At 46.2% G+C, this 10,707-nt stretch overlaps 1 protein-coding gene across 1 annotated transcript in view; it reads left to right on the plus strand.

Annotated features, from left to right (window-relative positions):
* The window catches only part of Myh13 (myosin heavy chain 13), a 48,265-nt gene extending 37,935 nt beyond the window's left edge, over positions 1–10,330 (plus strand). Inside the window, exons 30-39 of the mRNA XM_059270934.1 lie at positions 222–387; positions 1,387–1,511; positions 2,492–2,800; positions 2,886–3,089; positions 4,926–5,051; positions 5,313–5,483; positions 7,868–7,972; positions 8,060–8,155; positions 9,658–9,792; positions 10,233–10,330. Coding sequence (XP_059126917.1) covers positions 222–387; positions 1,387–1,511; positions 2,492–2,800; positions 2,886–3,089; positions 4,926–5,051; positions 5,313–5,483; positions 7,868–7,972; positions 8,060–8,155; positions 9,658–9,792; positions 10,233–10,247 — 1,452 coding nt within the window. The 3' untranslated portion in view covers positions 10,248–10,330. The remainder of the gene's footprint in view (positions 1–221; positions 388–1,386; positions 1,512–2,491; positions 2,801–2,885; positions 3,090–4,925; positions 5,052–5,312; positions 5,484–7,867; positions 7,973–8,059; positions 8,156–9,657; positions 9,793–10,232) is intronic.
* The last annotated feature ends 377 nt before the right edge of the window (positions 10,331–10,707 follow it).

Genomic DNA, 10,707 nt, shown 5'->3' on the forward strand with positions numbered 1-10,707 from the left:
CAGTGATACTCAGAGGCCTGTATTTTGAGAATCCAGCAGGGCATGTGTAGAAACATCAGACTTTGGAGACCCTAGTCTAAAGTAGGGTCCACCTTCTTCCTTTGGTCCCCAAGGATAAAAGGATAAAGCCTTGGCACCACTCACAGCCCTTGTTTGAATGGTCTCTCTCTCAAGTCCCCTGGGTCTGTCTGTTTCTCATGTTTCCAATTCCCTCATCACAGGTCCTTGCAGAGTGGAAGCAAAAACTGGATGAAAGTCAAGCTGAGCTAGAGGCTGCCCAGAAAGAGTCCAGGTCTCTCAGTACTGAAATCTTCAAGATGAGGAACGCCTATGAGGAGGTGGTGGATCAGTTAGAGACACTGAAGCGAGAGAATAAAAACCTGCAAGGTGAGCTCCCTGCCTCCCTCCCCCACCCCCACCCCACCCCAGGAGCTCATACTGCCCTTCCTTTGCCAACTCCAGCCCCATTTAGCCACAACTTCCTCCTCCCCAGGACCCTACAACATCCTTATCCATGAAACCTCACATTTGCTAGTGTTCCCCAAGGTTCAAACCCTTTTCATTAAAGGTGCAATGGCAGCTGATTCTCAGTTTAAGGACTAGAGATACCCAGTGAGTTGCTAAGCACATTGCTATTAGAAAACAAGAGACTTCAGGAATTCTAGTGTTCAAGTGGCCTCACATCCTTGTACCTGTGGCTAAAGCTGTTAGTGACTTCAGACTTCTGCTATAAAGTTAGACAGCATCCATATTTCTCCAAGTCTCTGCTGGTTCTAGAAGACTGAGAGTCTAAGGTTTCTGGTCCTTCATGGTGACTCTGTGTACTTTGGGTCAAAAAGAATCCTCTTCTTGTCACTCATTTGTAGGTGGACTTTTCTATCCCATCAGCCTGCTCCCAGATAACTGACATGGAGACTTAACATTAAGTATAAATGTCCAGCCAATAGTTCAGGCTTGTTACTAGCTAACTCTTACAACTTAAATTAATCCATTTATATTAATCTATATTCTGCCACACGGCATCACCTCTCCTTCATCATGGCATGTTCATCTTGCTTCTCTTTGTCTGCTCCTCAGACTCCATCCTTCTTCTTCCCAGGGTCCTTCTAGTCTGGCTCTCCCACCCAGTCTCTTCCTGCCCAGCTATAGGCCAGTCAGCTCTTTATTAACCAATGAGAGTAATACATATTCACAGTGTACAAAGATTGTTCCACAACACTCATTCCCCACACAGCTCAGGTGAGGCAACAGTGCATCAGAACAGCTTCCCGTATACTCTCTTAGGTAAATGCCATGAATGAACCGCCATCCTGTAACTTGCCTGGCAAACACCTATGCTGTGAGCTGGAGCCTGTTGAAAGCCTAAACTAAGCCTGTCTCTTGCAGAAGAGATTTCTGACTTAACCGAGCAGATTGCAGAAAGGGGCAAAAACCTCCAGGAAGTGGAAAAAACGAAGAAGCAAGTGGAGCAGGAGAAGTCCGAGCTCCAGGCTGCCTTAGAAGAAGTGGAGGTAAGTGCCTTGTCCGGAATCAGATAGGAAAAGGAAAGAAACAGTGTTCATCTACCCACTTGGAGCCCTGCCTGCCAGGAGCGTGGAACCCCACTGGGAAGAGCCAGCCCTGGATCTGAAAAGTCTGAGCTGAGCTACTTTATCCCTTGGTATCATTTATCCTGTGTCCCCCTTTGAGAATAAATAAATGTGTTCTTTATGTCCTCGATATCTTCCTCTCAGGGAGGAAACTGTCAATCACCAAACATCCCCAGAGCCAGCTCAGAATCCCTCCCTCAGTGCCTGTTTCATACAGAGTCACACAGCATCTTTGACTTCGGGGAATCCTGTGTCATCAAAATAGACCCAGAATCTCCCAGTGTCATGATCAGCGGTGGTCCATACAGAACAACCAGCCAAACTGTTTCTAGAATTCGGCTCATGCACGATTAACAGGAGAGCAGCTGTCCTGTCACTGCAGAGACTAGAACACTATTATAGTCACTATTATGTACATTATATTATAGTCACTATTAAATACGCCGTTTATACAGTATTTACCAGCTCAAAAGGTGTTCTACCCATTTCAAGATGTAAGATTGTTTGTTAATAGCAGATACAAAGTTTTCATCTGACTTTCATTACTCTTAGGGTCGTTCAGGAGCCCAACAAATGCTCAAGCCTCAGAGCATTGTTCCCGTGTGTACAAAGTGAGCATCATTGTGCCACATTTATCATAGTTTGAAGGAAAAAATGCTCATTTAAGGTGATGCCACACTAGGTATAATGACCCACACCTGTAATCTCAGCATCCAGGAAGGTCATGAGTTTAAGAACAGCCTAGGTCACATAGTGAGTTCCAGGCTAGCCTGGGCTACGTGACCCTATCAGGAAAAAAAGAAAGAAAGAAAGAAAGAAAGAAAGAAAGAAAGAAAGAAAGAAAGAAAGAAAGAAAGAAAGAAAGAAACAGTGCTACTCACAAAATTCTCGTTGTTCCTTAGGGTTCCCTGGAACATGAGGAGAGCAAGATCTTGCGTGTCCAGCTAGAGTTAAGCCAGGTAAAATCTGAGCTTGACCGCAAGGTCACAGAAAAGGATGAGGAAATTGAACAAATAAAAAGAAACAGCCAGCGTGCTGTGGAGGCCATGCAGAGTGTGTTAGATGCAGAAATCCGCAGCCGCAATGATGCCCTGAGGCTGAAGAAGAAGATGGAGGGTGATCTCAATGAAATGGAGATTCAGCTGAGTCATGCCAACCGCCAGGTGGCAGAGACCCAGAAACACTTGCGCACGGTCCAGGGCCAGCTTAAGGTGAGCTCGGGCTGGTTTGGCAGACCTGTGGTCCCAGAGCCCACGCACCCTGAAGCTCTGCCCTCACTCCTGGTTTCCCTTGAAGGATTCCCAGCTGCACCTGGACGATGCCCTGAGAAACAACGAGGACCTCAAGGAGCAGCTGGCCATCGTGGAGCGCAGGAATGGCCTTCTGCAGGAGGAGCTAGAGGAGATGAAGGTGGCCCTGGAACAGACTGAGCGGACCCGCAGGCTGTCGGAGCAGGAGCTGCTGGACTCCAGCGACCGTGTCCAGCTGCTACACTCCCAGGTATGCTGTCTCTCCTCAACTCCGGTCCACCCTGGGCAGTAGGACAGTGGCTCTGCCAGGTGCTTCCTCTCCACAGGTGACTCCTCCTCCATCTCCCACCTCATGATCCACCTGGGGCACAGAGCACCCCAAGTGCCTTGGCAAGGAGCTTCCCATTTCTCCCAGACTAGCAGTCAAGACCAAGCGTTGTCTTTGATTGAGAGAGCTCTGAGATCTGTTTGACCAGAAATAAATATGAAAGATCTTGCAGGCTGCATGCAGTAGGATTGGAGCAAGGAAGTAGGGAGGATTCACAGAGGAAATGAGGGTTTAAAACCCCTTATCCAAAATACACATGGCAGGTATTGACTTGGAGCCAGAAGTGTTTTCTATTCCGGAAGACGTGCATGTGTGAATATTTGCACATACGTAATGAGAGATACTGGGGTTGAAATCAAACCTAAACCTGAAACTCCTTTCTTTATCCACATACCCTGGAGATGATTTTGACTGTGGCTCATTGCGTGAGGTGGATGTAGAATTTTGCACTTAGGCTACCATGTTGCTACTCAATGTTTTGGATTTTGGATCTTATCTAAATTTCAGAAGTTCAAATAAGAGTGAATGTTCAACCCATAATTTAAGCTGAAATCTTAGGATATTGAAATTCCCCCCCCAAAAAAACCCCATATTTTTATTAATTTTACAATAATTTTAAAGATATTTGATCTAAAGCATATAAATCATAAGCAAGCACATAGAAGAAAAAATCAATCAAATGGTTAACTTGTTATGTTCTCTCATTGTTGGGTCTTTGTAAATTATATAAATATTACACTTTTGTAAAACTTTGACCAATGTTTTGCAGCTTCTAACTTTCATTTAACAATGTGTCCAGAATGTATTTCTAACTCTTTAAATAGTTTTCAATGCTGTGGGTTTCAACAGCAAGAAAAAGAAAAGGCAGGCTATGAAAGTTGAATATTATGACTACACTCAGTCCTCTATGGCTGGCTATTTTAGATTGTTACCAATAAAATTCTTTATGATTATAAAGGCTAATTAATATTGTCATAACTAAATTTTTGCATTCATCTGTGATTACTATTGTCAATATATCTGGAAGAAAATAAATTCAGGGCCAAAACAGTAAAGACATTTGTATACAACACATGTAAATTTCTACTTAACAAGGCTGTCTCAAGTTTTATTCCCATTTATTACCATGTGAGGACTCTTCCACAAATTTCAAAAGACCTTAGCTGTTAAATCTTCACCAACTTTATTGTTGAAACATATGTCATTGGTTTATTACTATTATTATTAGTTTTTCCTAAGGATGAGGTAGAACATTTCATCACTTGAGTATCCATCATATTTCTTATGTGTTTTAACTATTTATACTTCTTGCCCCTTTTTCTTATTAACATATCTTATTTATATAAGGACAGGAGTGTTTTTCATATATAGATAATGTTTTCTGGTTTGTCATTACCGTTCCAGTTTCAATTCCATGCATGGCATATTTTAATTAGTAGAAATATTTTTCATTTTACATAGATGTGTCTATCAATCATGTTCTTGTTCCAATGCCTTTTACTGAAAAATCTATCCATCCTCAAATGTTTGAAATTCTCCCTTTATCATTTACTCAATTTTCTGATGTACAGCTCTTGGCTCTGTTTCAGAACTTTCTGTTCAGTCAAGAATGATATTGTACCCAGCAGACCACTCATGTGGAAAATAAGAAGCAGAACATGACTATGATTCACTTCCCTCCCCACCCACTGCCCTCCCTTCCCATTGTTTTAAGTGCCCATATGAAACCTTCACCCTCAAATCTAATTTTTCTTGCAGAACACAAGCCTGATAAATACCAAGAAAAAACTAGAGGCTGACTTGGCTCAGTGCCAGGCAGAGGTTGAAAACTCCATCCAGGAGTCCAGAAATGCAGAAGAGAAGGCCAAGAAGGCCATCACTGATGTGAGCATCTTTCTCTGCTGAGATGGTAGTGGGAGATGAGAAAGGGGGATTTCAGATCCAGGGCATGGCAAAGGGGGTATCGTCTCCTCTGAGCATATCCAGTCTGTGATGGCTTCCTGGAGAGATGCCAGGAGAGAGGGTCATTGGAGAGGCAAAGTGGGGCATGATAACTGTGAGGGAAGGCACAAGATTACGGCATTTTCTGTGTGCTGGGTGATGCTGGGTGGGTAACCCACAGATGTGTTCTGTGAACTGCTCCAGGCCGCCATGATGGCGGAGGAGCTGAAGAAGGAGCAGGACACCAGCGCCCACCTGGAGCGGATGAAGAAGAACCTGGAGCAGACGGTGAAGGACCTGCAGCACCGTCTAGATGAGGCCGAGCAGCTGGCACTGAAGGGTGGCAAGAAGCAGATCCAGAAACTGGAGGCCAGGGTGGGTGACTTGGGAAGGCATTGGCTTTCCAAAGTGACCTTTTTCAGCCATCTTGGGCAGAACCCACTAACCAGAAATTTAGATTTAGGTGGTGGGGAAGCACACCCCCCCCACACACACACACACCGATAGGTTCTCACCATATAGAACTCACTATGTAGTGTAGCCAGAAGGTTTCTCCAGTCCCTCCTGGCCTCAGGGTCCCACAGCCACTTATAAAATAGTCATTCAGAGGCCTAATATTGTTTACAAACTGTATGGCCTATGGCAGGCTTCTGCGAGCTAGCTCTTATTATTTAACTCAACCCATAAACTATTAATCTATGTATCACCATGTGTTTCATGGCTTTACCTGCATCCCATTACATGTTGTTCCTAGGATGGCAGTCTGGTGTCTCCTCCATTCTGCCTTTCTCTTTCCTGTCTCTCTCCTTGGATTACCTGCCTGCCTCTAAGCTGCCTTGCCATAGGCCAAAGCAACTTATTTATTAACCAACAGGAGCAACATATATTCACGGCGTACAGAAAGATATCCCCCAGCAATGTAGACCAGGCTAGCCTCTAACTCACAGAGCTCTACCTGCTTCTGCTCCCAAGTGCTGGGATTAACAGTATACACCAACACACTTGGCAAAGATGACATCTTTTATTATTCACTTCCTGTTACCCATGTAGATTCATAATTATACACATATACAGGGGAAGTGCTCTATGATCATGAAACTCTACACTTTGGCATGGTTTCTCTCTCAGACCAGGCTTCGCTTTGATTAGCAGTGCTCCTTCTGTATAACACCTCTGGTCCCCTGTCTCCTGCTCTCAGGTTATCCTCTTTCCAGCTTTTCTAATCTCTATATGCAGCTGCAGTTTCAGGGCACATCCCACCCCAAAGGAGCTTGATTGGTGCTTCTTCCTCCAAATTAATACACCAGAGACACTTCACATGCCCGGTGCCAGGAGTCCCGTATTCACTCCTGGGGTGCATTTCACAGTCACTCATTTCCTTTGCTGATCTGTGCTTTGTTTCCTTGGTCTCTTGGTTTTTCCCTTCAGATCTGTGTTGGATTATTTCAATCATTTTTGCGATGGGCTGCATGAACAATTGACATTTCAGAGAAGGGCTGCATGGAGGAGGTTATTAGAATATCTCTTTTGTCCCAGGAAGAGAGAAAATGGAAGAGTGGGCAGGAGTGAGGAGGAGGAGGAGGGAAGAGGAGAGAATTTTCCCAACAGGAAGCCCCCAGTACAATTGTTCTTTATCCAAGCCTCCCTAGAACGTGGTCGCTAGGCACATGGTTCCTTTTAAATATGCAAAGGTTTTTATTTTTTGCCTCCCTGCTCTAAATAAAAAATTCTTCCCTTCCTTTCCCATGCATAAAAAAAGGAGCATAAGCCCATCCTTCTCATGGACCCCTTCCAGAAGGAAAGGACCAAGTCGCATGACACCTTCTGGTTTTTCCTAGCTTGGCCAGGAGCCGGTGGTCACCTCACCCTGCTCAGTCAGCCACTTTAACTGTCATCTGATGCCAGCTGCCCAGTTTCACACATCTGATAAAGCTTACAGAGGCCTGGAGAGCAAGCCTAGGGGTGGGGAGACTTGTTATAAGACCTGATGAAAGAAGGTGGGACTCCATTGGAAATAGAGGCCAAAGGAAGCCTGCTCCCCCCGGGAGCTTTCAAAGTTGGTGGAATGAGTCTCCTAGCATGAGCTGTGTTCTCCTTCTGATGCTGCTGGAGTCCCCAGGGAGAGGGCCAGGTGCTTGGTTGGATCTCTCTGGTTGTGGCATTTGTGGTATGGGTACCACAGTTGGTGATCTGCCATCTCAGTGGCTTCTCTCTTCCCTCAAGAAAACTACGGCATTGAGGTGATTCTTTACCTGCTTTCCCATACTTTATCTCATTCCACCCACCTTTGAGGTGGGCTGGGCAGCACTGATGGCAGCCATGTTCAGTGATAGCAACTGGCCTGTTTCAGATCTGTCAAATGGCCTTAGGTTTGGATATACCTTGGTCTGCCCGTGTCTACCGCCTTGCCTAATTAGAATCAAGACATCCGTAGAGTCCATCAGGTTTTGCCTATGAGGACAAACAGGGCAGACTCCCAACCCTCTGGTGCCCTTGTCAAAGTACACAGCCCCAGAGGAAGGGGCCTCTTTGCCAAGCCTGACCCAGGAGCCAAGTGCTATGCATCAGCGGCTGCCTCTACCCCAAGAGGGCAAATTGCTATAACTTGTACAAAGCTACGACATGGACTGGGCCTGGGAGGAGATACCTCTGTAAAACACAGCAAGGTCTTGAGGTCACTTTGGGATGACTAGCATGTGAGTCTGCTAGAGAATGCTAGTAGCCTTGACCTCATTCTGAACGCTCTTTATCCCACACAGGTGCGGGAGTTGGAAAGTGAGCTGGATGCTGAGCAGAAGAGAGGGGCCGAAGCTCTGAAGGGGGCCCACAAATATGAACGCAAAGTCAAAGAGATGACTTACCAGGTAGCAAGCTGCAAACCCTATGTGGAGCAGACCCCAGCAAAAGGAGTCAGGGGCTGTAGGTCTCAGCTATGGATGTTCTGTTTGCAGGCCGAGGAGGACCGCAAGAACATCCTCCGCCTCCAGGACCTGGTGGACAAGCTGCAGGCCAAAGTGAAGTCCTACAAGAGGCAGGCAGAGGAGGCTGTGAGTACTGGAGGTCCCTGTGCATCTTGTCACCCACCAGTGGGTCCTAATGAAGCCTCAGTGGGAACCAGTGCCTGATCAGAATCGTTCAGAGAGCCCCAGGTCACACACAGAAACACCGACCCTACATGTTCCCTTGGTCTGTGTTTGCTGAATCTTCTGCCTCCTAACTTCCTGTACCCTCATAGCTCCCCAACTTCTCCCAGCCACCTCCATCCCCAACCTACATCTCTTTATCCCACTCCACCCTGCTTCATTCTATCTACCCAGAGTGTCTTAGTTCACTCTGCTGGCCTTGCATCATCCCAAATCTCCCTAACCAGACCAGACCACTACCAGCACCGGCTCCTGCCCTCTTGTCTTCCTGCCCTGAGACACCTCGTCCTGATGTTTGTCATCCTACCACACTCTACTCTCCTGGTCCCCCACCCTCAGACTTCTATAGCAACACCCCCACACCCCTTTCCTTCCCTGTTTAACTGCCTCCTGATCAAAGAGGTAAAATCAACAGGAAAGACAGTAGATGGGCCAAAACCAGTGCTTTGAAAGATGTCTTCCAGGGGCTTTTGGGTCTGAGGGCGACAAATAGCGAAATGCTGGGCCAAGATGGGAAGTAGCCCTTTCTTCATAGAAAACAAGTTATACAGGGTATTGACACTGGCCTGTGATCTCTAGTACTCCAAAAATAGAACAGGAAGGTTGCAAGTCTGAGGTCAGTCTGCACTACATGGAGATACAGTTTTAAAAATATAATGAAAAAAATCAGTCTAATAAGGTTAAACTTGTTGCCTTCAAAGATTTCTCAGATACTATAGCTAATATGTAATTAACTCTCCAAAGTAAAGGGTCCTCTAGAACAGAGCGTTTCCTGCACTCTCTTAGCTTTGGGGCCATATTCTTGTTTGCAGAGCATCTTTCAAGACCAATGACTGAAGGAAGAAATGACTTGTATATGGCCTCTTCCCTTTGCCCCCTTTCTTCCCTGCTCAGGAGCCTGGTCAGTTACCTTGAAGAAGAATACTGGAACCAGTCGAAAGTAGGGGGGTTGTGCACATCAGATTAGTACAGTCTCCACAAGACTATACGGAACCATATAATAGTCTGTCCCAGATACATGGCAATTATCAAAAGCATAAACAAAAGGGACTTGGATGGACCATTGGTCTGATACCTTCAGATGCCTTGAGAGAACTCTGGACCTGGGTCATCTCTGGGTTGTATAGGAGTTGTTTAGGAGAGCTATTGTTGAGAGGGAATTCAGGGAGATATGTGATGATCCTTGGGAGAAGAGCAAGAAGAGCTTGCAAGGAGCCCCTAGTTAACATACCACCCTAGTCGTGGGCAGGACACCTTTCAACATTCTCAGGAGAACTCAGTTCATCTTCCCTCACTGCTGTCAGTGGATACAAGGCTCACATTTTCCTGGTTCCCCCAACTCCTCAGAGCCTCAGAATCACAGAAAGGTTCCATAACTGTGTAGCCTCTGTTTTCTTTCCATGCAGGAGGAGCAAGCCAACACACAGCTGTCCAGGTGCCGGAGGGTCCAGCATGAGCTGGAGGAGGCTGAGGAGAGAGCAGACATTGCAGAGTCTCAAGTCAACAAGCTAAGGGCCAAGAGCCGTGATGTGGGAGGCCAGGTAAGAGCAGATACCCAAGGACGGTGTCTTTCCAACAGGTTCTTCATACTGAAGGACCAATAGACCAACCAAGGAGAGCCTGGAGGAGGATGCCTTTTGGTGTCTTCATTCTTGCCACTGGTCATACACCCACACATGCTTTTTTAGTATAGACTCCAATGTATCAGGCTCTGGCTAGAAGCACAGAGGACAGGCATGTCATCTCCCTCTCTCCCTATTGGTTGAGATGCAATCTAGCAAGCCCCTGCTTTTGAGGTGACTTGTCTTGTCCCCAGTAGCTTAACTGGTTGCTTTGTCAACACAAAGTGAGACAAGGCCATTCCTTAATGCCATTTTTCTGAAATTCCCCACTTTGCATCTGCTCCCCTTGAAGGAGAGGGATGCTGAACCTCCCATGGAGTTTGACTCATTTCCTGTGTACAATTTCTTTTCTCCCACAGAAGATGGAAGAATGAGGCTCTCCTGAGGCTCGTTGCCATGGGCCACCTCCGGGAGAGAGGAGGGAGAGTGTGGGAAAAATAAACTGTCCGCCACACTCAGAATCCAGGCTCTGCTGTGTTTGTTATTGTGGGGTTGAGTTTTAGAGTCTTGCCTGCTTTGCTGCAAATGGCAAGAAAGTCAGAAATGGGAAACTGTTTCCTCCTTGCCTCAAGCAGAAAAGGTGAAAACACAGCTCATTTCCAGGTACACTTCCAGTTTTCACCAACATTTTCAAGTAAAGACCTGGTTGAGGGATGTGGCTCGGTGGCAGAGTGTTTGAGTGACCTATGGGAGGCCCTACTTTCCACCTTCAGCACCACAAACAACGAAAGTAAACTGAAACCATAGACCCTGTATCAGCCCACACCTGATACCTAGTAAAATAGCTCTCACAGAAAGATGAAGGCTAACAAGGGTTGGTGATGACAGAGAGCG

Source organism: Peromyscus eremicus, chromosome 8a (genome assembly GCF_949786415.1).
Source record: "Peromyscus eremicus chromosome 8a, PerEre_H2_v1, whole genome shotgun sequence".
NCBI classification, from domain to species: domain Eukaryota; kingdom Metazoa; phylum Chordata; class Mammalia; order Rodentia; family Cricetidae; genus Peromyscus; species Peromyscus eremicus.